Raw genomic sequence first — 26380 nt, 5'->3', positions numbered from 1 at the left:
GCAACCTAAAGACAAGCTCTCCTCTAACGTGCGAATTCAGCTGCTGGTGGCTGCCAGCTAACAAGGAGAAATGTAAGTTTCCGGTAAAACCATTTAGGGGAAAAAAGGGGTTTCAGAGGGCAGTGTATAGGCCCACAGAGCGAGCATAAAAGCCTCTATAAAAAAAAAGCAATAAAGGAATGAACAGAAACAGACTAACTGCTTGACTACAACCATCTCTCTCTCTCTCTCTCTCTCTCTCTGTCTATCTCTCTATGTGTCTCTCTCTGTCTGTCTCTGTCTCTCTCTCTCTGTCTCTCTATGTATGTCTCTCTCTGTCTCTCTGTCTCTCAGCACTGCAGTATGAAACCCTGTGCCCCCCTCCTCTCTACTCTGCTGGACTGATGTGTTTGGGTGTTAAACTCAGATGCCCTTGATAAGTAAAAGCCATGTAGGATAGAGTCTTGCCATACCAACACACAAAAAAAACAATCTGAATTCATAATGTGAAAAAAAAATAGTTTTGATTGTTATGGTTCTTCTGTAGGCTTATATATTAACAGCCAGAAATCTTCATGTGATGTGGGTTGATTGAACTCAATAAAACTGCAATTACTACAGAATAATGATAGAGAATGGGCTGAATACAACTTTTTTTTTTTCATTTGACTGTCAGTGAAAAATGTGTTTTGTGTGTTAACACTGTAATCCTGGACATTGTCGAGTTAAAGGACGATACAAAAAGTAGTGGGGAATTGGAGAAGAGTTGATCTTTAATGTCAGTTTGAAATAGCCTAAGTATTACTCACCCTACTTTTTACATTAATCTTGGGAGGTGTTTGATACAACTATTAACATTATCCACCATAAATGAACACGATAAAACAGACAAAGTACAGATTCAAGATTTTTATACAGAATACAGAATTGAAGAATGGACATGTGGGAAGATCAAGTAGTAATCGCCAAATTATTCTTTTTATTTATTTTTTTACTTTTTTTATGATGAGTTAGAGGTAGAAAGGGACATTAATTAAATATTTAATTTAAGCTCAAATGAGGACTTTTAAGATGGTTAAGAAAAAGTCCAACATTAATACTGAAGTCTTTATAGGACTTACAAAGGCAAACAAGACCATCATCATGTTGGGGTTTTATCTAGTCAACTTTGGTTATATTCTTTGATAATTATATTTAATTATTAATAATATAAATAACAATATCATTAAACTATGTTTAATCAACTCTGGGGGCACCACCCTGAAATCATGGAAATATAACCAAAATATCACTTAAATCAGTCTCAAATTAGTTACTTAATTACTAATATTATTAATAATTAATAACTATATTTAATAAATTGAAGGCGTGAAATCCGTACACAAAGCCCTCGCACCCATCTTATATCACAATGCAAATACACCAGAAATCACAAAAAAACTTCTCTCGTAAATTATAACAGAATTTATTTAAACAAAGCAACATCAATCCAAAATCAATGAACTTAATCAAACAAATGACTATTACAAACTAATCTAAGCAAACAAACATTATCAAGCAAGGCTTGTGGAAGAGGTGTAAAAGTGTAGATGTGTGTGTGTGTGTGTGTGTGTGTGTGTGTGTGTGTGTGTGTGTGTGTGTCTGTGGATGAGAGAGAAAGATGGAGGGGGGAAGAGGGGGGGAAGATGGTGTCGTACCCACGTGGTCGCCCTTAAGATGGCGCACACCTAACAAAGACCTGGTTGATGTCCTTTCGTTGCAGGACGGAATAAGACCGTTATCTTTCTGATAATCTGTTATAGTCTGACGCTCTCCAAGAAACTGAGATGCGTTCACTGGACAATCCGATCTCGGAATTCAGAACACTGCCTGTGCTTAGGCCGCGGGTTACCTGCCGAAACTTGAAACAAAAGAAGAGTGCTGCAAAAACAGGAGGTAAGCTTGTGTCTCCGAACACTTGAAGTCAGCGCGTGGAAAGAGAAAGAACAATGGAAGTCTTGGAGTTTTGTAGCCTGGCCTGCTCCATGGGGGGTCTACCTTAGGTCCCCTCCAATGAGAAGAGAGGGGTTCAGGTCCCCCCTTTTCTTCATGCGTAGGTGTGAAGTATTACGGGGGATTCTGGGAGTAGGAGTCCTTTAGGTCTCTTTGTGATCCCAGTAAATAACTCAAATGAGGCTTCTCAAAGAGATACAGGCCCAAGTCCATCATTTGCCTGTCTTAAGCCTGGATGGCCCAACAATCATAAAGATGGATTATTTCAATGTAACTCTTTTAAAGTGCTTGTCACCGCTATTGTGGGTATAGGTGTCAGATGAGGGGATTATCAGCACTCTGCCGAAACAGCCTTTTTTTTTAATGTGTTCATATTCAAGATTAGTTAGATGCATCTTAGACATTTAGAATAAAGAATGATGAACATTTTTGTTAAAATACAGTCGTTAAGTTGTTTTTAAATAATCAGTGTCCTTATTCCGATTTGTCAAGCGTTAATCTAATTTCCCCACGCACACACAAACACAACTTTTCTCTGACATTCTTACCGACAATTATCGGGTAGTAAAATGAATCCGACCGTTTCTCTGTCCGTATCTCACTGCTGGGGAGGTGTTAGAGACTCAAGACACCGAAGTGAGGGGAGGGAAGAGTGATGGTCCTCATATTGAATTAATTGGGTCCTGTGTGGACATAGCCACAGTTCCAGGAAGCTCATTAAGCTCCACTACGGAAAAAAATAAATGTTCCAAATGGAAAGTTAACACAATAATACAACATAGGCCCATGAATTAAAAAGACATAATTTCCCCTGTGACCCCAAACACAGGTCCCACCTCAGGAGGAGGGGATCGTATATTGTAGTCAAAAATGTTCTGATTATTTTCTCTAATTTCCAACTGCCTGCAGCAGCAACACACTGATGGACTCTATGATTGAAGAGGCTTGATTTTAAACAGCTTGGAAGATGTTGCTACACTGTAGCCTTTCTGACCTTGTTTGACTCATCGAAGAGTCACAGCAATAAAAGTGAAAAGATGGGGGAAAGTTATTTCAAAAGTATGATGAAGCCATTACAGTAGAAACAGACTTATCCAAAATGTTGCTGTATCCTGTAAATTGTGACATCTAAGCCTGAAATGAATTGCAAAAAATATGACTGTTAGTGTTATGCTTTTAGATTCCGCATTCAGTTTACAACAATCTCTTATACAAAGGAGTCCTGGCCACGACAGAGTACCAGACAAATAACAAACAGACCATTAAAAAAAAAAAATTGCAACAATCAATAAATAAGTGCTGTCCAGCACTTTTTCCTGCATGGGTTTGGTTGGTTTAGCTTCCTGGCTCCGCAGCCAATGGGCAGGCTAAGGAGGGACCTCAGTCACTCACACCTGTGTTAGGCCTCAGCTTATTTGAGTGACATCCACTTTAACATCTCTCACCGTTTTCCTCCTAGGCCTCCACCACCTGGTTTGGTTTTCATTGCACTTCACAACACTAAACATGACTGATTAATCTCATTTATACATTTAGGATTGTTTTAACTTTAGTTTACAACAAATTAACTTCCTTTTTTTTAAACCATATTTCTTCTGTGAGTCCCTTCTTTGTCACTTACTTGGAGCCAGTTTGTGACATTAGTAACATTCATTTAAAACATGTGCAGACACTAGTACGAATGAGCCTTGATCCTGGTTTTTAAAAAGCTTCTAAGCTAATACAACACTCATATTTAAGGTAACTCTGTAGCTACATTATGGACCTGAGTGTTTATGTGAATATCTGCATGTGATTGTGTTGCTGAGACTGTGTGTGTCTGCATATGTTGGCTTGCCAAAGGGCTGACACCGGCATCATGCTGTAATTAGCCAAACAAGAGACAAAGACATATTGAGCCCTGCTAGCACCTTCTGTTGTACAGCTCACAAATCCCTCTTCAGGCCATCGCTGCTGCTAACACTACAGCAGTATCATCCTGAATATGATCACTCAGCGTTTCATGATGAAGCAGGTCATACTTCAAGAAATCAGAGTTCTGTGTGTGGCAGTTAATATGACAAATGAAAAAAAAAAAATGTTTTATATTCTCAGAAAAGGATCAAGAATAGTGAAAATACATCTTGTTTATTTTTTTGTTTTTAAGATATTCAGTTATAAAATCCCTAAAAATGTAAATCATTTACTACAATTCCTCTAGCTCCTACACAGAAACAGTTATATTTGCTGGGAATTATAATTTGGATGCAAATTTCCTGGAAATAGAAATGCATCATTCTTTTTTATGATCCATATGAGACTGTATCTGGAGGGGGGAGAGAAATTTTCATTTTGATTCATTGGGGGAATAGAGAGTCATTTAGCCAGAATACAATTCAACAAATATAAGAAAAATAACTTTCCAGTAAATTTGTTTAATTGAAAATTCACCATAAATTGTACCTAAGGTTTTTCTGTTCTTCCAAGAAACTTCCTTGAAAATTATTAAGGAATTATTAATAATTAATATTCACAAGAATAACTTTGTATTCATTAAACCCATAATTATAGCCTCAAATATTGAAGTCTTAATATTTTTTTATTTTTACATTTGATATTTAGATGGGAAGATAGATCAGCTGTATTACATCTAGATGTCCATAACAAAAAGGTTCTATAATATGATTACCAATTAATATTAAAAAAAAAAAATATATATACATATATATATATATATATATATATATATATATATATATGCTATAGTCACTGTGGTGTGCATCATGTAACAGTACAATGCTGCAGGTACAATCACTTGTACCTTTGAAATTTAAATTATGAACATATGGTGAAAAAGCAGCCCTAAAGTCACAGTATGATTTGAGTTGACACTTTCTATAACTCCCACCATACACAAAGCCACCATGAACAACAAACTAGGACTGGCATATTCAGACTGACCTTTGTATTTTACAATATAAATGTATCAGTATGTACCTTTGTTCCTTGCATTCTTGTTGTAACTATTTCTACTAATCTACCAGTTTGAAGTTCATTTTCTACTGAAAGGCCTGGAGGTGTAGGTGTCAGTTATGACCAAACGTAACCCTTTATTTCATGCATTTTGGTGTTCATATTTATGTGTCCTTTTAAAAATCTATACGTTTTGGGGTGCCAATATAGGTATAGGATGTTAGGAGGCGGGAGGCAGGAGGAATTTCGAAAGATGGTGGGAGCTTAACAGACATGACCTGCATTAAAAATACTCTGAATTAAATGTAATCCAGTTTCAATGGATGCTTTAGTGTGAGTTTAATCAACAAATGCAAGAAAATATGAGTTCTTCTCTCTGATCAGCCTGTTACATAAAATGTGACGTGAAATGATATTCAAAAAAAATATCCTTGGTGTTCAACGTGTTTCCAACGGCCTTCAGCCAATAGAAAACTCTAAACAAGGACTCATACAAAAGCAACAGGGCAAGTTTATGAAAGACGGTTTCACAATGCTTTTATTCACTGTCACCGTCATACTCCATGTGTCCTCTGTAGGTGGCCATCTCCTGTTCGGATTAGACATCGTCCAAAAGACAGAAATGGCCCACATGTCCTTCCTATTATCAGAAATATTGAATAGAGTGGCACACTACATGTACACACAGCACCCCCCTCCCCACCCCCCCTGTAAGAGCAGTGAGTAATGTTTGGAGATGAAGGGATGAAGACCTTTTGTTTTGTAACCGCTCACAGAGCACGAGTGATGCCAGCTGAGCCACAGGGGCATGAGGTAGGTAGCTGTGAGTGACTGAGTGTGTGTGCAGAGCTTCTTTTTTTAAAAACCTATCCGCTTGAAGTAGTGTGTGTGTGTGTGTGTGCGTGTGTTTGTGTGGGTGCAAGTGTGGAAAGGTGTGTGTGTAGAGTGTGTGATGCGTGGGAGGTGCATGTGTGTGCTTTCATGTTCTGTAAGTGGAGGCTCACGGGGAATGCTTGCTTCTTTGTGCTCTTGTCACATGTCACAAACTCTATATTTGTTTGACTTGTTATTTTCTTGCCTTTTTTTTTATCCCTTGTGATTGTCATTATCCATTCTTTCCACAAACTGTTTTTTTTTTCTGTGACTGAGTGCTCTTCTACCCACTCCCAGTCTCTAACATTAAACAGCTCATCTTTTTCCGCCACCTCCACCACTGCAGTTACATAAAATAAAACGGCATTTATCGGTGACTTCGAACACTGAAAATAATTCAAACAGAAGGATTTTTGGACATGTGAAGGTGTATGCTGTATACCTTCCAAGGACTTGGTACACAATAACAGCAAAAGCGATATCTTTACCCATGATACCAAAGCCTACTAATCTCACCTGTGCCATAACTGTATGTTCCAAAAAAAATGACAACGGTTCTAATGTGAATATCACTTTATTTTTGGACTCTCGAGCAACAAATACGTACATGATAAGATTATGTTATTCAATTGGAGATTAAAAAGAAGCTTCACAGTATTTGAGTAGAAATACACAGCACATGTTTATTTCAATATTTAAATAAAAGATGTCATCTTAACCAAGGTATTTTTGGTTGGAATTTTCTCAGGGGCCAGTGTGACATCTCCCTTTTCCCTATAATTATATTATTTATCCTTTCTGATTGAGAATAGAATTTATCCCTTTAAAGAAAAAATCCCATCCTTAATGTAATGGCTAGAAAGGTATCATTTAAATCAATGTTTAAGTAGTAAGGAAGATGCATGGTAAATGGGCCATTTTGTCATTGAATCATCTGAATTCAGCCATACAAGCACCAGGGCTATTAGCTAAATGCTAATTTAAACACACTAATTTTCCCTAATGATGATGTAAAGCTCCCAATGTTTAATAGGCGTATTGTTTACTATACCATTTTAGTAAAGCTTGCTAACATGCTAACATCTGTGGTTGATACTAAACAAAAAGTAGAGGCGAGGCTAATGTGTACCTTATTTGTTTTTCGGATTTAAACTGAACTTTCAATCCAAGTTTTTACCTCTTGGTGGTTTTAAATGAGAAGTCAGTGGATGTTCATAGTTATCATGGGTTTCTTCCTACAGGAGCGTCTGCACTAAATTGTCTCATGATCAATGAAGTAGTAGGTGTTGAGATATTAGTGTGGACGAACTAAACAACACAGACATTCCCACCCTGGAGCTCTTCTTCTAACATAGCTAAAAATAATTAGTCTTCCTGTTGCTGCTTGTTTATGTGTTTTTCTTTGTTTACTGAGACTGCTCCTGATGCATTAACTAGACTAACGGTTAAACTGCACTGCTTGCATCAGAAGCCAGTGAACATGTTCCCTTTTAAGAGGTGAGCTGCTTTTGCTGGCGGTCATTAATACTGCATAGACTCCAGCACGGAGCTTCGACTGATTGTAAGTCGCTCCTAATGTTCATATTTACACTGAGCAGGGTAATTAATTCTAAAGACCCATCTGCCCTTTTGCTTGGTTAAATATTTAATCAGCAATGACTCTTACTTTTCGTTTTTGTTACCCTGTCCTCTGTTGGCTGTATTTGCCTGGCACTCCGAGGACAATGTTACCATATATGGCATTAGATCTGTGGAATAATTCATCGTTATTTCACCACAGAGAAGTATAGGTGAAAGAAGATTTTCAAAATCAGCTTGTCCAACATCCATCTGTAATCAAAGACAGCAGTTAATATACAAGCATTGAAAAGTACAATCATGTTGGCATTTAAGGGACAATAATAGAAGTATCATTCTGTGCATATTTGACACATAAAAGTGCTTGTTTGTTTATTCTTTTTACCAATACAATGAATCAAAGTCTATGAGTTCACAGTTGTCACATGGTGCTCAATCCTGAAAGACAGAATCAAAACTTTCCCTCCTCCGTATTGTTTTATTTATCCATTTCTGACGGTTTTCCACATAATAACAGGCAACACACAGCCTTCAGTCATTTGTTGCCATGGTAACTGCTGCCAGCATGAGCTCTTGAGCAGTCAAGAGTCTTTAAAGAAATAGCTCAGAGAGAGAGAGGGGGAGAGGGAAAGACAGAGAGTGAAAGAGAGAGAGGGAGGCAGGGAAATTGGGAAAGACGATAAAGCGATATTTATCAGTGTGGCTAGTTTGACAACAAAGATCACCTAGTGTGTGGATGTTAAAGCTTTAAGTCATCTGTTTATTTTTTTTCAGTTGAAACATAACAGTAACATCTTAAAACCTCTTCTAAAATGCTTACTTTTTCTTTGTTAATAATTTATAAGCATGTAAAAAAAAAGCAAGGTGAAAGTCTATAAAAGAACCAGATTTTTTTTGTATATTTGAGCGATCGGATGCTGCGCAGTCTGCCCCATTTCACAGGTTGTGATCACTGCATGCGCTTTGACAAGGACTGGTCTGACAGCAATTTTCGGCCGACAAACAAATCCATTTGCACAAAACAGGCAAGGTAAACACTGCAGATGATGATGTGAGGCTCATAGTAAATGCGCTCCAATTGAACCGGATAAAGGCAACAGGAAAAGACGAAAAACATTAACTTAGATGTGAACTGTGTTCTCTTATTTACATTGACCACCAATGGTTTTTTTCCTGCACAAAATATATATAGGGTGAAATAAGCATCACTGCTACTACCGAAAAAATTATTATCTGGACTTTGTTTTTTTTATCACAGGCTTGTTGGTGAGTAAAATTGTTGCTTCATAGGTAAGCACGACAGTTATTATTTGCTTATGACGAGTGATCTGTTATCAAAAACCTTTCTCCAGGGTCGACCTCAAGCATCCTGCAATTATGAAAAGTGGACACCGACTTTCAGTGTAATATGAGGACAAACAACAAAAATATTATGTTTTCTTCTCAGAATCTGGTGAAATAGCTGTAATCATACAACATTTCCCATTCAGGTGGTTTTCAGCAATACTCAATGGATGTGTTATATAATGGATTATATTATCTTTCATTATCTCTCTGCCAGACAAATGCCTGGAGGGGTCATAGGTATGTTGTGTTAGTTTTCACCTAATCCTTTTTTGGTATTTCCCCCCAGATTGGCAGGCCAATGTAATGAAAAATGTGGTTTGAATTCATTGAAAAACCGTAACATTTATTCTTTAAAATGTTCAATTAAACTATATTTGTTGGTTATATTGTTATGGTCTTAGAAATGTATCAGTTTAATAAATGTCTGTTAGGTTAATATATTGGCTAAAGGAGTTACAAGTTGTTGTATTTTAGCCTAAGGTCAACTAATGGCAGCTTTTGCAGCTTACCAAGGTTTGAAAACTAGATGCAGAGTCAACATTTCTAAGAGAAATCAAAATTGGTCATCCATGTTTGGTCACCCCAGAGACAGCAGCCAATGGCAGTGTCCTCTTTTCTATATCATATAGTGTTTTTTTTTTTTTTGTCAACTTACCAACTATTATGTGGTCTTTATTATACCAGCTCCTTACTCGTGATGACTCAAAATCTTTTTGGTGGTAAAATCATGCAATATAGGGGACAATGAAGCTGTCCTAGAGGACAGACTGCGTGGCACACACTTTTCACACTTGTGATTCATACCAAGTTAGCACCTAGACTGTTAGACTATATTCACAACAGGACTGAAAATGAATAACTGATAAGTGATGAAACTTTATATTCTTCTCTCACCTAGAAATTATTCATGCTACATGGTTGGTGACGAACAACATACAATACGTGGCAGTAAAGATGATAAACGGGCAAACTTTATCTAAGAGCAGGTTGGAGCTACATTTCTTTGGAACACCATGCTCTTTGAGAAAAGGAGGATAGACTCACAAACTTCATGCCAAAGTTAAATTATCCAAAAAATATCACACCCAGTGGTTGTCGTCATCTGACCATTGGATTGAAACGATGCGCTTTGAATTTGAGTGGGCTTATTATCCTTTTTTTGCTGCTGTTTTTGACTGCCTACCACTTAGTGGATGTGTGTATAACAGCCCCCCTTCAACACTACACTTTTTGATAATGTTCTGTTAAAAATTACGAGGGATTGACCTTAATGAGTCAAAACCTGTTTTGATGTATCCTTCAAACAACAGCATGGCCATTGATATTCTTTTTACACAGTTTACTTCGGGGCGGCTGTGGCTCAGTGGTAGAGATCCTGCAGTCATGTGTCGATGTTTACTTGGGAAACGCCTAACCTTAAGTTGCTGCTCCTGCTGTAACGCAGCATGTGAATGTGTATGAATTGATTTGTAAAATACTGATTGATACTTTACATAGCAGCCTCTACCATCAGTGTATGAATGGTTGTGAATGTGTAGGTGTGACCTGCGGTGTATAAAGCGTTTTGAGTCGTCAGAAGACTAGTTTGGGCTATACAGGCTCGAGTCCATTTACCATATACCATTTACTTGTAGCATACTTAACAGAACTAACTGAAAATCACCTTTAGGAGATGGTCAAATCTCAACATTCATTCAGAAGAATTTCACACCATTACAAGGAGTAAATATTGAGACTGTTTTTCTGGCCACATTGCATCAATTAACAGGGTCTGCGATGGGTTCAGCAGCAATCCGGGAAATGACTACAGTAAGTCGTATAGCTGCCTGCCTACAGTAAGTGAGTCATATCAAGTTGCATGAATACTAATCACAAGTACAAATGTGCCGGCTTTAACTGAGCTCTGAAAAAAACTCTGTTAGTATAAGTGAGCTCCAATAGCAGCATACGGCTACTTGAAGTGAAAAGACAGCAGATGGTAGCTTACATATTAGTTGCAATCAAAGTAATGACAGGGTATGTGGTCCAATATGGTCAGGGTAAAGCTGTGATCAGGACACAGCTACTATCCAGCAATAATATTTCAAAGCTGACATTCAAAGCGTTGAATGGAAGAAATGTTTCATGTTGTACCTCTGTCTTTTATTTTGTTAACCTAAGTTAAAATAAGGGAGTAGGGATGAATAATAAGAATTACAAATATTTTCATGTTTGATGCAATAAATTGGAGATATCTGTATCAACCAAGACATAACAAGCAGAGGGAAGATGCAGCTTAAATTGGCACTTTTTACTTGTATAATGAAAAATATAGGGCAAATATTAATTCATGATAATTAAATACAGCAAATGTGCATCAAGGGGCTTGAAACACAGGAACTCTTGTTTAATGTTTTCACTCATCCCCCACAACCAGTAATCCAACAAAAAATAATTAAATATTAATGAATTTACTGGATAGCATATTGTCATGGGCACACCCAAATTATTTGCAGAGGCAGTCAGCTCTGGTTATTAGCCATAAAAGGCAAAATTTGATACTTTCATCACACCATACAACAGTAATTGTAGACAGATTTTATTTGATGACTATGTAAGATAAATTGTTGTTAATAATCTTACTACAGATTAATTACCATTACTGATGCCATTAGTTTCCATGATGGCAGTTATAGGCTACGAAATTGCAACTTCAGAGAAACTCCATACTTTTGTATCTAGCTGTGAGACTTAGGGTCAATGAAAGTCTGTAAGTCAAGTTGAATAAAAACACTTGAGAGCTTTTACAAGTCCTCATGAATCCAGAAGCATGAGGCGGTTACAGAGAAGATGAACACCAGGGGTAATTCCCGCCCACTGGGGACCAGCAGAGAGATCCGGAGGAACATACAGATCCGGATATAAATGGCAGTCATTGTGACACAGAGGGAGACCCTCAGTCACGACCACATCGGTGCCCTGCTCTGGTTACACAGAGAGGACTTTAGAGAACAGAAAGGTGCCATGGTGGCAATCAGGGGAGAGAGGGGGGTATGTGAGAGAGAGGGAGGGAGAAAGGTGAAGTGGGTGGAAGGGATGTTTGTGTGAGCAGCGCGTGCGCTGACATTAATTTTCCCCATTAATTAACTGCTGGAGAGTCTTACACATGGGCAACGCTAAACACAGGAAGGGAGCGGGAAAGACGAGGGTGAGGTGGAAGAGGAGGAGGAAAGTGGCGCGCAGAGGGACAGAGGGGGTGATTCTATCCGGCCCCATCACTTTTCATGCCCTCATTGCCGGTCCAATCAGTAACACACGTTAGAAGTAAATTGAGTGGATAGATGATGCAGCTGCTTTCAGCCAGTCAGACAAAGCAATTACCACTGCTGAGAGCTGTTTAGCCATGTGACGTACCCACCAGCATTATGACTTTAGATAGGGCTGTAGGTGGATTGTAATAGGCTGGAAGATCTTCTTTACTCCCAACTGACCAAACGCAATAAACACATGGGATTTCTGTGATAAAGATAGACTTCATGGCTTCTACAGGTCGTCTACAGACATGTTATTTCTCTATAACACAATGGGTTTGTCTTACACAATAGCTAGAGATTTGTGACTCAAGGGATCAAAGTATCCTTCAGAACAGATAGGCCTACAGCAAAACAGAAACTGGCAAATATGACCAAAAAGGGGGAAATGTTCATTGGTTTGACTGTAACTAAAATTCCGCAGACAGGCCCTATAGCTGTGACAGCCATCACTTGTGCTTTTCTAAAAGATGACAGATGTATCTGGGAGAAAACAAGTAGCCTATTAATTAAATGAATGACCTTTTTGAAGTATAAAATGAAAGGCTAATGAGATTTTCACTAGCTGAGGACACTATTATGGTGTGTTACGGAGGCTGCAGAGATGGACAAAAATCCGGCTGATGAAATGATGGAAGAATAAGAGGCAATACAGGAGCGCCCTCATCTGGTATATTCTTTTATTGCATCTGCAACTATTAAACCTGGATTTAAAGCAGTGCAAAAACAAGCAATACAACGTCACAGGTATTACACTTCACACAGACCTATTGTGAGTTTCAGCAGCTGTGACAGTTAAAGATAATTCATGTTCAGTAAGAATAATATCTCTAATTTACCACAGGCCAAACAATTGTCAAAGTAGGCTAGTACTCACACCTGGACGAGCTAGCGAGCAATTTTTAACATTATTTCTCAAAATTTTAGATAGCCAAATTGTAGGCTAAACAAAAAGTAGCCTAGCTTCTAGAGGTTGGGGAAAAAAATAGATTTAGCTTTTGTAAAAATCGAGATTCTTATCTTCTGAGAATTTAAATAGATTCATATCTTTGTTTGTTAGTTTTTTGGGGCTTTTTATGCTTTTTATTTAGAGATAGGACAGTGGATAGAGTCAGAAATCAAGGGGAGAGATGTAAGCTAACATTATAGGTTCATTAAACTTGTTGAATAAATAGGAGCATGTTTGGAGGTAGGTTAATACAGAATTCACTTGGACAAATGTAATTTCTTTGGTTATAGGCTTTTTTCAGCTGGATTAGTTAACTTGGAGTCAGTAGGTAAATTAGCTCAGGGGGTTCCCAAATGTATTTCAACTCTGGACCGCCAAAATAACTTTGCTAAAGACTCGAGACCCCCACTGTCCGTATTTTAGTCACTTATTACAAGAAAGGCTAGAAGCAGAACACAAGTGATCTCCATGTATAAACAGTAGGTATAAGTGGACATAGAAAATGTAATAAACAGACACACAGGTGATGTCTGTGTGTATTTTTATTCATACAGCTATTCAGGAGTGACAGACACCTATATTGTTGCAGTTTTGTGCAAACTTACATTTAAATGATTTAACATATCACTTTCATTTCAGCATTAATCTTACTTACTGAATATAGTTGTATTTTAAATGAACTACTTTTTTGTATGTATTTTCACAATAATGGGTAAAGTATGGAATATAATATGGAAAATATGCAAGGCTTTTGGCGACCCCCTTCTCAGTGTCTCACGACCCCCCAGGGGGTCCCGACCCCCACTTTGGGAACCACTGAATTAGTTCATCTAATCTTATAATATTAGAAGGGAGATGTGGCTAAAGCTAATGTACCTGCTTAACACTTCACCCTTTGTAAACTGTTGGTATTAGTTGAAATAATTTGGCCTTGCAGTTTGATATTGTGTGTATGCTTTTACATTAGAATCTTTATCTCGATCTTTATGAATGTGTATGAAATGAAACAAGCCACACTCACTGGGAGTTTCAACAAGAACCTCCTCTTTAATCCACTAGATGGCAGAGGTGTTTTTGCCTGTTTTATTAATAAGTGAATGTACAGTATGACAGACTGAGCTCCCCACCTGCCCTGCCAGAGATGCATTCATTCTAGTTCACATTAGACACAGTTGACCATGGCGCTACTTTAATTTCAAGCTACCCCTCAGATTCCGGCCACTTGAAAGAGACCAATATTTCTCAAAGATAGGACACAGTAAGCTGCACCCTAATAAAGATCATACATTAGTGAGTGCTCTAAAGTCCCCACCATGCTGTATTCATTTGTATGGTTCGGCAGTGATGATCCAAACCATATGAGGAGTTGAGCGGATCTGCAGAGGAAGAGGAAGGCCACCCACAGCCGATGCTCACTGCTTTCTCTTCGTTTTCCCCCTTCCCTCCTAGGTCAGGCAGCATTCTTTAAGTCTCCTGGGGATCTCTCCTGAAGAAGGGAACATCATTCACAAAGACACAGATACTACAGCAGATGCTACCTTCATTTTCCAACCACGATCAAAAGGGAACATAAAATAAAATCAGTGACAGACAGATGGGGCGGCTCATTACTTTGGCATTAGTGCATACCTCTCAGTGTTAGAGGGTGAATGAGTGCAGGGAGATAGAGGAGCTTTGCAGATGTTCTTATCAGACGTGATGAAAATGCAGAATAGTATCACCTCTAGTGAGTAGTTTTATGGTATAAGATGGTGTTAAACACCCATTCCTGTTGCTCCAGTTAAAAGGCACCGTATATCAATCTACAATATTATAATGTGTTTATCATAGAATAAGAACGAGGGGGCAGACATGAATGTCCTTGATAAGCTCCAACACAGTTGTGTTTATTGAACTTGAAATATTGCTCAAGGGCAGAGCACTTTCTCTCATACAGCTCTCTCTTCTCTCAGCATTATTCTCACCAGCTGTGGAGTGAAATATTAGCATTCATTGATAAACCTAGACCGTCAACAAAATGAGGTTTGACACTGCTGGAGAGGAGATATACTTCTTTTTATTCAAAGGCCATTTATTATGCATTTCTTTGGGTACTGTTTTATTATTCTGTTATGACGCTATATGGCCAGAAGCCACTTTAAGAATTACCTTAGTAGATACTGTAACCGCTTGGTTGCGGTGGTCTTTTCCTTCCTCCGTATTTACACTACAGAGAGGCCAAATTCAGGGTCAGTGCTGGGTCACGTCACTTCAAACGACTATGGTTTGAGCATAAATAAAGGCATAAGAAATTCAATTTGCATTTCATATTCACTATTTCCCTTCCAAAACCAGACAGAGCAGCATATAGACAGAAACCCACAATGATCAAAGAATAAATGATTTGATTAAGAACCTCTGAGCCAAATCACATTAAATAAAGATGAAGCCATACAGGAAAATACATCTGAGACACAGCAAATTTGAAAAAAAGAAATATATATATATATATATATATATATATATATATAGTTTTTAACAAGGTCACATGTAGAAATGATTATGCTATAATGTATTTCCCCCAAAATAACAGCAACTAATTAAACAGTCCATGCATGATAAAACTTTTCCTCAAAGTTCAGTTATGAAAAACTTAAACAAAAACAAAAACATCTCTAATTGTTTTCCTCTTAATGAGCCTTTAATGGGCCTGATACGGTTGGTGTGAAAAAGTTTTCGTTAGGTCATATAAGTGCCCAGCGTCTGGTGCTGCGGGGCATGGATCATTTCCCGACTCTGGAAATTGAGTCAGAGTCAAACTGTGTCCTGCCCTGGCTTATTACTGGCTGAGAGGATCGCCCATCCCAGCAGCATAATTCCATCTGGGCTAAATATTTATACAGAGGGGGAACGACATCACTTATCCACAACACATTCATTCACATAAGGGAGAGAGCTGCTTGAGTCAGAGTGATCCGTTGTGTTTGCCAGAGGAGCTTCTTGTCTTTTAGTTCATATCTCAAGCTTTCAAGAAACTTTTTTTTTTACTAACAAGAGAACACAATGAGCTTCTTCATCTCCTTTTTTTGTTTGGTTCTCTCTTTTTACCAGATTGAGAGGAATCCTGCCAGTGGTGAGTGAACTTATTTATGTTTTTGGTGTGTTTTAAAAAATATATATAATAAAACCACCTTGAGAGAAGCTTTGATTATACTATGAAAAGGTAGATATTTTGTTAAAAAAGTACTTTTTCCAGTTTGGTTATCTACTCTCTCAATACAAACTTTTTTTTTGTATATGTATACATATTTATATATATGTATCATTAATCATTTAGAAAACATCATTCACACAGGTGCTATTTATTAACATTTTGAATGAAAACAAAAGTTCTACAGTTTAGAGTTTTCATGGATTTTTACCAGAAGAAGTCAGAACGCCAATTATTCATTTAAACATAATACGCGTTAAAAAATAATATATTTCTTAAAATGTGTAAGGGTACATATGTGGTTAATTGATGTGCTCTGTGTATATTTATACTCCTCTCTCTCTAGCCGGGATGTGCTGGCTGCAGCAGAGCCAGGACCAGAGGTGTGACATGGTGCTGATGAGAGGAGTGACCAGAGAGGAGTGCTGTGCCGGGGGCCGCCTGGACACAGCCTGGTCCAACACCAGCATGCCCATGAATGAGGTCAGCCTGTTGGGCTTCCTGGGGATCGTCTCCTGTAAGCCATGCCAAGGTAAACAAACAAACAAACAAACAAACCACTCAAAGAACTTATTTGTTGGATCTGCCAAGAAGGGAAGGAATGTTTCTTGTGTTTTGTTTTTGGTTTATCACTGCGGGGGGAGGTAGCATTAGTCATTGCATTAACCCCAAAAGTTAACTGACGTGCTTCAAGCCCACAGTTAAATTCTTAACAGACCCACTGAGAATAAACATTCTGAAACATATTTTACTGGACCCCAGTAAAAAGCTCATGCCAATGTTATGTCAAAAGTAGTTCTGAGAGTTGAAATCATTGCTGGGATATCAGTTGCATCTTCAAAACAGAAAAATACAACTTTTAAAAAAAAAAGCATGGCAATTCTTTTCCACAAAAAAAAGATGTCTGAAGTTAGTGAAAGTTAATTTAAACCACATCATCTGTGATCAACACAATGTGTTCCCAGTGCAGATTTGTAACACAATGCAGACGTGGATTCAGGAGACACATTCCACTAGACTCCACCCACCTATCATGAGAGGCTTCTTCTCCTAAAATCTCAAATGCAAGGTTCATTCAGGTTCACTAAGTTCTGGTTTTTATTAGCCTCACTCGCACTATTTTATCATTGGCAAAAATGTTCTCCATTGGCAAAAAAAATTCTCCAAGTCCAGTAAAATGTATCTACAATCATTTTTAGTAAACACCCAACCATGGCCCCTGATTCTTCTAGCACGGGTAAAATAAACCAAAGACAGATTGTATTTAGATAAAACTCATATTAGCAGAGGAGACCACTGCTAAAGAAAGTCTACAGCTTTATACAGAATGACTTTGTCACATGGAAAATGAAATACTTTGTTGAAAATAGAAGTGCTGTTCTGTCTTCTTCCCTTCTTTCATTTTATGCTCACTTTGTCAGAACCTAGTTAAAAAGCAGCCATGATTGCCTCCACCAGCAAAATAACAAAATACATTCCTGAAGGCTGGAATGAGCGCCTGCTGCATGCCCAGATGTCTGGGACTCATAATGTGCAACACTTTCTGTATCATTTGGAATTCTGAGGAAAGAAAACAGAAAAGTGTGTACACAACTAAATAGAGAGAGAGAGAGAGAGAGAGAGAGAGAGAGAGAGAGAGAGAGAGAGAGAGAGAATGGAGATCAAACAAAGTAAGATCAGGAGGGCGGGAGAAATAAAACTCTACAATAAAACAGGATATTGAAGTGCGGGCAGAGACAGGAAATAAGAACTAAGTTCTTCATTGTTTACAGATTTCTCAGAACAGAGAGCTGATCATCTCTGAAGACTGAAAAAAAAAAGTCAAAGGAGGAGTTCTATGTACATGTTGCCTCTGCACTGTGTAGAATTACAGTCCATCCTGTGCTTTGACACAATGGGGTGTCGGAGGAGCCTGGGGCTTCCTCACTTCTCAGCCAGTAAACTGCTCTGACAGTTATTTGAACTCCGTCTACCTCAGAGCCCCTCTGTCCCTCTGCTGGAGCTTAACCCAGTCTGTGTGCAGCCGTACACATAGATCTGTTATGAAAACACACCAGCCTCACATTCCTACCGGCGAGACACCCATGTGTGTAACGGTCAATAAGGAGATGTGATTATTGTAAATATTGTGCACGGTGGAGATTGCGTTATGGTCTGGGAAAGCCCCAGGTCCTTCAGCCTGTTTTGTATGAAAATGCCTGAGGATCACCTGATGTCTGCACTTTTGTTAATACAGTAACATTACACTGCTCTCCTGCAGTGCTCACTCTCATATGAAACCCACTGGCTGTGCTTTTGTAGAAACATGTGAGGGAGTCAGATGCAGCCCTGGGAAGGTTTGCAAAATGAAGACGGGAAGGCCTCAGTGTGTGTGCAATCCAAACTGCTCCCACATTATCCCGAAGCATGCTGTGTGCGGCAGCGATGGCAAGTCATACAAGGATGAGTGTATTCTTCTCATGGCCCGCTGCATGGGACACCCAGACCTGGAGGTCATGTACCAAGGAGACTGCAAGAGTAAGAAAGATTGATCTATTTTATACGTCTTTAAAGATAAGCTATTCAGATGCAATTTTAAATAAAGAAATAAAAAATTGATGATTTTTGTGCTTCTTTTTCGTGCTTTCCAGAGTCGTGCTCCAATGTGGTGTGTCCAGGTACCCATACCTGTGTGACTGACCAGACAAACAGTGCTCACTGTGTCATGTGCCGCACAACTCCTTGCCCAATACCCATGCCGTCTGAGCAGCCAATCTGTGGTAATGACAACATCACTTACCCAAGCGCCTGCCACCTCCGCCGGGCCACCTGCTTCCTCGGCCGCTCCATAGGAGTCCGCCACTATGGCCACTGCAACAGTAAGGAATAACATCTCTCCCTTTTTTTTTTACTGAATTACTTCTCTGTAATGATGTAACTATAAGGGTTTACAGCTTTCATGCAAGTACATTTTGACTCTTGTTTTTGTACAGATCCTCCTAGGAAACCCCATGTTTTCCATGGCAGCGAGGAAAATGCAGTCTGAGCGGACAGCTCCTGAAAAGTACCGCTCTCAAGACACGAGTCGGTCGACAAAACATTTCCCATGATGACCTCTTATTTTTTGACAATCACTTACCCTTCTCTTTGTACACAGAATGACAATACAATTAAGATGAGAGTCCTCTCTCGGAAGACATACATTAGTGTAACTGCCTCAAAAAGAGCTTCAAAAACCAGCAAGAAATGTCTGTTCATCATGTGTTAGTTTGGAAAGTACAGGCAGATGAACACGTGTCTAGGGACAGACACGTCATGTGAGCTCTTTGGGAGATGTGTGCATATTGTAAATAGAATACCACTACTATTTATTGGAGAAGGTATCAAACTCTATTTATGTTTTTATCCTAGTAACAATTCCATGTATCCTTGGGAAAGCTGACAGAAAAAAAAAAGTATTTATTGTGTTTTGTTTTTTGTGTATGTACAATAGAGGCCACTGGCATTGGTGTATTACAACTTCTTTTTTTGCTGTTGTTACAGTCTCAACTTCGCACAGACAAACAGTTTTCCTTCCTAAGCTGATGGAAAGCAACACCAATTTGTTTAGAAATCGGTACCACTTCATAGTCTGCCAGTGTGGTTTCAGTGAACCACAAACAATAACAGGACAGATGTACTGTATGTACACTAGCTTTTGTCTGGAGGTGAGTAACGGATTCAGCCTAAACAAACCTGTGTAGTCTAAACATGTTTACTCTGGATCCTGTACTAAACTCTCAGCAACCTGCTGACCACTCTAAATAAAGGTTTGGTCGTGTTTGTTGGAGTGTTGGTATGACCTACAAGAGCTCAACAATACCTCCTCTGTTAAGTGCCTGGCTTTTTCTTAAAAAAGCATTTTTGTAGTTCATTTTAAGAAATTCCATTACTGTTTTCCTGCTTTGATTTGATTGGAAATCTGCCATTTCTTGATGGAAAAATGTAATCAGCCATGTCTGATTGAAAGAAATGTTAGTCTGAGAATCTGCAACAGTTAAGGCCAGTTGAACATACCAGATCGTACCGCCATCAGAGATCAGTAGATCCGTTCATTGACTCTGGTAAACATGGGAGGTATGATACAAAAAGCCATTTCAAATGTTACAGTGATCCGATGAAATCTTTCAACTCAAAGCAGATGAAAATTCCTCCTCCTGTAAATAACAGTCTTATGTGTACCTACCTGTGTAACTACTGTGAAATTTGAATGCATCAACATATTTTTTGTATTTTTGTACTGCCATTTCAAAACAACATAAAGTTAACATTTGTCACAACTGTGTCTCCTTTTTTTTTTGTTGCAACTTTTGAAAGTAGAATTCAAGACATGCGAGCATGTTGTATTATTTTGTTATTATGGATACAAGAAAAATCCACACTACCCGAAGACATTGAAACTGTGTCTGCCATGCATTTTATAATATTTGGATTTTTCTTAACTGTGTCACAGTCTTACTCATAGCCAGTTTAAGCCAAATGAGATCATACTTGCACCCTAAAGGGAACTGGACAGCTTGCATCTCATGCTGGGGTTTGGTTGGGTGGGTCAGGCACTCGGGTTTGTGCGTGCAGTGGTTAGACCTCCTCTCCTGTGCGTGCGGCGGCTGAGTTGCCTCTCCAAAAGGCCTCTGAAGACGTCATGTGAGAGGCGACGGACAATCAAATCCAGGCTGGGTGGCTTTTCTCCCCTGTCTCCTCAGGGATATCCCCCTGCTCTAGATTAGGTGGGAGGGGTCAGGGGTATGGAGGGCGAAGGAACGGAGGAATGAGTGTTTCAAAGTACTCAGGCCTGGGTACTGACTCACTTTCCTGCTAAAAGTACCTCCCTTGTTTTTCTGTCTTTTCTCTCTCCTTTTTCTGAATCCTGCGCTCCGCCGTACAGCAGCATCTGGTTCAACTTTAGGAAGATGTTTATATTCCTGTTCAAGTACCCTTTTATTACACTGGGGATGGAATTAGATGTTTTGTTAGTTCGAACAGGGCAAATAACAATGCCACTGAGGGGCTGTTGCTGTGCCCACACATAAAACACACAATTTCGTCTTTTTCAGGAATGTATCTGTAAATGTTCTTTGTATATTGTGTATAAAAAGACATAGGACCGATTCATCTGAGGCCACACAACTGTGTTGGTCAGTTGTTGTCATGAGGCTGACCTCAGTGTGTCCGACTGGTATTGTCTCAGTAAAGAAGACTTCTGTCCAGTGACGCCCCACGTGCCTGGTTAGTGTTTTATCTCTGGCTTTAATGAATAAGAACATATTCCAGATATTCCAGCCAAACTCTAACCGCTTAATTTACTCTTCATTGTTTAAGAAGTAAGTGGTAAATATAATATTAAAGCCAATTATGCTGTGCCAGACATCTATAAATTCTTCTTTGACCCACACAATAAACTCAGCAGTGTTTCTCGCCAAAGTTTGAGAAGTGGCAGCCCCACAGGAATTTGCAGTGAACACCCACTAAAATCAAGTTTTTGCCACACTTTCCAGTGCATATCTAGAACCGGCTGTGGTCTTCAACAACAACAACAACAACAACAACAGAAAAATACATGAAGAGAGCAGTTTGATAAACATATCTGGACAAATCATCCTGAGATGCTTGACAGAATGAATACTGTTGTCATAATGACTGTATCATCTCTTCACCAGGAACAACCTGTGGCGATATCATCACCACGCATGCCCTCTGACTGATTTCGGATATGATGCGCTCGTGTCACACCAGTGGTGGTATTGACGTAACCACAAGGTAAACCCATGAGCATTTCCATGAGCCATTTCAGAGCTATTCTAATTACACTCGTCCTGAGACCTCAGGAATTCTCTGCCCACTTTACTCCGTATACCGATCTTTTTTTCTACATGTTTTGGTCTGTGGTGGGTCAGCCTTACCTCCACAGAGACACGGCCTTTGCGTGAGTGTTTGTGAGGTGTACGTTTGACTGTGTGGGTGTGATTATAGGTGCATCTCTCCTGCTTGATCTCACCTGTTATGAGCAGGACATCAGCCACACGCATTACATCACAACCCCTGGCTGAGTCGTTTATAACAAACACATGAAGCCATAATGTGACGCCCACACTGACATTTCATGGATGCGTAATCATCCTGCTCTGATATGTCAAGCCTCTTTCTCAACGGCATCCACATGCTCATCATTTCCGCCAAGTTGCCCTAGTACTTCCAGTAAGTTAACAGCCAACATTTCGATCTGAAATGATGTTGTGATGAGAGCCGGCGCTGCAGACCACCCACTCTCTGGATCTCGCCACTGGATTGTAAACAGCTCAGTCTCACAGCTGAAACTAATAGATATCAGATTCATCATTCCATCAGAATATTTCTGCCGTAGACATTATTTCCCAGACATCCTTTGTTACATGGCAAGTCTTTAAATTTTCCACATTTGCCTGATATTTAACTTTTGACAACTGATTTACTCACTCAACAGCCCACACTACAGTATAACATACTGCTACAGATGACGTTTAATGGATTTCTCTTAAGTACCTTTCATGATCTCTGATCTGAGGTAACGTATATTTAATTGGGGTATTATATATTAGCAACCAGCCAACCTGTCATCAAGAATAAATATTCTTATACACAAGACATAATGGAAAATTAAAAAAAGAAAAACAAATGTTTAAAAGCTGAAATTTGCACAGTAATTGCAACATAAATCAGTACATGATTCTGGAGCCTAAAGCACACGAAGAAATATCCAACAGCTGTACTTTCAGCTGTTCAACAAAACTAGTGATTTATGTGCTCAGAGAAACTTTTTCTGGCATGTTTTCTGTAGTGTTTCTCTGTAATTTGGTGAGGATCAAATCACCAACAACATCTCAGCCGACGTAGGAAGTTGTGCAAGTGCTAATTGTCCCCAATTATTCAGAATTGTTTCATTTCCTTGTCAGAGCCTAGCTGGGACAGCATCTCTTGTGGCTCTGTGTGTGGTCTGTCCTGCATGTACTGTCGGATGAATTTGCTGGAAATACACCTAGGCTTTAAAGAAATTAGAAATGTGTAAAACAGAATCTGGGATTACACTCAGTTTGTTATGTTATTTAATAAAAAATGTTGGTAAGGTTGAGACTCTGAGGTTTTAAAGTATTTGGCATGCTGTGGGTGCCAGAGGCATGTTAATATGAGCCTGTAGCCCCTCAGACTTGGCTCTGAAAGTGGTATTGAATTAACTTTGGTTTGAGTTTGTGGTGAAATATCAAGCTACACAACTGAAAAAAAAGTCAATGAAGTGTGATAATTTAGCTACTCTGAGCTCTGAGCAATTTGAGGCTTGGAGACTTACCAGGCCCTTACCATGATTTCACATCAACTATTCGGGTTGCCCTCACACTGTAATAAGTCAGACATGTCCTTTTCATAGGCTTTGACCTTGTTCAACCAACTACCTAAAATGTTAAGTTGGTTGAACATTTGAGTTCATTGGCGGACTCAAGATCTTTGAGGGACAGGGGCAAAAATAATAAAAAGAGCACCTGCTCTAGGGCACCCTAGAGGATACTTTACTATGTACTTTACTTTGAACAGTAAGCGGGCACCTGGGCGGACACTTCATCATGTTTTATCTACCACAGGGGCATCCAAGAGGGCTTTTTCTTTGTTTCTCAGACATTAGGGCACAAGGGTCCACCAGTTTTAAATTTGCTGTGTAACATAATGCTATGTAATGCTAGTTCAGCAAATAAGAAAGTGGGAAAAAGGCCTTGGTATGGATTTCATTAAAAATCCCCCCCTCGGATTATCAATAGGCTTTTTTAGTATCCCAGGACAAAAGCCACCAGGACACCAAATTCAATAAATAGGATTGGAAATGCTCTGCTTGTTGAAGTAGGAAATGTACCACAAATTTACTCAGGAGGCCCATAGGGTATCTATTCCCCCACACTGCACATCACGTTCAGATTGATAGTCATTTTAGGATTAGAGGGCCAACTGCTGATGGATTGTTGTGGCTGCAAGATATGTAAATGTGTGAGCAAATACATATACAGTACATGCACACACTCACACATTATGTTTGTGCACTCAAAATGTTCCCAGTGGACACTCTGGAAACCCACACATACACAAAAGGACTAAAAACATGTGCTCGCCCACTCTCTATACTCAAACAGACACAGATTTACACACACAGAATTCATGCCAAAAACAACACAGCAATAGGGAATATTTTAAACAGTCGCCCTCTCATACAAACATTTTGTAATTGTCGTCTATTGTCCTCATTTCACATTAGCCATCTGTTTGAAAATGTCTTGTTGAATAAGAATATACAGTGTGTCTCTGGGGGATGTTTGTGGTAGGTGTTGCTGTTTAAGAAGGGCAGGGTAGAAAAAGATAACAGACTATCTTTTGTGTCATATGCTTAAGTACAACTGTATTCTGTGACAACTGCATTGCATCTACATTAATTCTGTCTCTGTTAGTAAGTCAAAATGTTCTTACAATGTAAGACACTATAATCTTTAGTCATATACAATTTATCTCTTAACAAGAAATTTCTGACAGCATGCTAGCGGGTCTAAGGATAGGCTAGATACACAGATGCTAAATCATAATCACGACATGCAAAGTGTATCACAATAACCATACTGATGCTAATGTTTAGTATGATGTTTCTGTACCTTAGTTAAGTACGTAAGAATGCTAAGGTTGGCTAATAGTGAATATGTTGTTTGCTTACTGTTGGTATATTGATTTGATTTAATATCCAGTATAGGCTATAGTGTAATTTTATATGTCATAAAAGCTAGCTTGCTGTGCATGGTAAGTTAAGCTAGCTTACATGACATATGACTAGTTTACGTGTTGTACTTTTATGTTACTGGGATATGGAGATAGAATTGTCTCAAAAAGATTTATACATATCGAAATGATATGTATAAATATGCATACATTTATAAATATACAAATAGAAATATTATACTGGCCTCACTGAATTTCCTCATTCAGTTATCCAGCAAGATAAACACGCAGAATCCACACACAAAGTCATATTTATTTTCAAATCTCGAGAATATATTTACAAATACACGTTTATTTATAGAAATGAGTTTATTTATTTGTATGTCACGTTTTTTATTTTTGTATATTTGTATATTTATAAATGTATGCATATTTATACATATCATTTCGATATGTATAAATCTTTTTGAGACAATTCTATCTCCATACTGGGATGTAACATGGAGGTTTTTGTCTGTTAATTATTTGCCGGAGAGAATAAACGTAGTCAATGAAAAGAATCCTAGTGTCACGGCATCATTCAAATTTATCACAACCCCATGCAGAGGTCCACAGCCTTACATTTTGCTAATCAGTAATTATATTAGAGCATAGCTTAAGTTTACAAGAATATCATTAGTTTTGTTTCTGGTGAAAGGGTTGAAATGTTTGTTAGAATGTGTGCACCAAATATCACAATGACATTTTGACAAGGAAACGACTTTAAATTGGCAGTGTTAAAAAATACTCAAACTGTTAAATATCTGCATTTGAAACAACTTTCATTGTTAATGATGAGGAAGGATACAGATGTTTTTTTAAGAGGCCAGGAAAGTGTACAGTCAAAATTTCTGCCGTCATTGACCACAAGTACAACACAGGCTGTTCAAATTAAGTTTCTAAACATACGTTCGGCTACATTTATATTTTACTAAGGCTGCCAGTGATGTTATCTCAAACAGTTATGTATCAATGTAGTGTAGTATCACAATAAGGACAAAACAACACATCAACACAACATTTATACACTAATGTTGACCTTGTAAGAGTGTGCATGTGCAGTGCGTGCATGTGTGTGTAATGCACAGCTCCTCTGACATATGGTCTCAGGCAGAGTGTGTCTGAAGGGAACGAGAGTCTTCGAAGGGTGACTGAAAACAAGTGACGCATGACTAAGAGGCCCAGGAAGTTCCAACAGGCGGCTGTTATTGCTGAGTGTCTAGATGTGTAGTAAGTGTAGGAGTATGTTTACGTGTGTCTGTGTGAGAATGTGATTCGGGGCCCGGAGGGAGTGTGTGAGCTATGGGGAAATCCTGGCTGGAGTGTCTGGAGAAACTCTAGTGACAAAAGCAGTCGCGTGTATGGCAGCATTGCCTTGGTTGCAACAAAAGCCTATTACGGTATTTTCACACACGCACAAAACTCCTGAAAATGTCCTAATTTCTTTTTGGG

At 38.8% G+C, this 26380-nt stretch overlaps 4 protein-coding genes across 5 annotated transcripts in view; 1 reads left to right on the top strand and 3 right to left on the bottom strand.

Annotated features, from left to right (window-relative positions):
- Nucleotides 1–1090, bottom strand: part of tmem161a (transmembrane protein 161A) — a 398404-nt gene extending 397314 nt beyond the window's left edge. The window contains exon 1 of the mRNA XM_061033449.1: nt 1081–1090. The gene's annotated coding sequence lies outside the window, so the exon portion shown is untranslated. The remainder of the gene's footprint in view (nt 1–1080) is intronic.
- atp5f1d (ATP synthase F1 subunit delta) overlaps nt 1–22089 on the bottom strand; it is a 55012-nt gene extending 32923 nt beyond the window's left edge. The window contains exon 1 of the mRNA XM_061033464.1: nt 22085–22089. The gene's annotated coding sequence lies outside the window, so the exon portion shown is untranslated. The remainder of the gene's footprint in view (nt 1–22084) is intronic.
- polrmt (polymerase (RNA) mitochondrial (DNA directed)) overlaps nt 1–26380 on the bottom strand; it is a 511894-nt gene that overhangs the window by 364406 nt on the left and 121108 nt on the right. The window lies entirely within an intron of this gene.
- On the top strand, nt 15840–20448 carry fstl3 (follistatin-like 3 (secreted glycoprotein)). Its single transcript, XM_061033423.1, has 5 exons — nt 15840–16072; nt 16497–16682; nt 18452–18667; nt 18781–19008; nt 19123–20448. Exons 1-5 carry the CDS (start codon nt 16003–16005, stop codon nt 19173–19175), a joined length of 753 nt encoding a protein of 250 aa, XP_060889406.1. The 5' UTR covers nt 15840–16002; the 3' UTR covers nt 19176–20448.

This window comes from Labrus mixtus, chromosome 3, assembly GCF_963584025.1.
Source record: "Labrus mixtus chromosome 3, fLabMix1.1, whole genome shotgun sequence".
NCBI lineage: Eukaryota > Metazoa > Chordata > Actinopteri > Labriformes > Labridae > Labrus > Labrus mixtus.
This window is presented reverse-complemented; position numbering and strand designations above follow the sequence as displayed.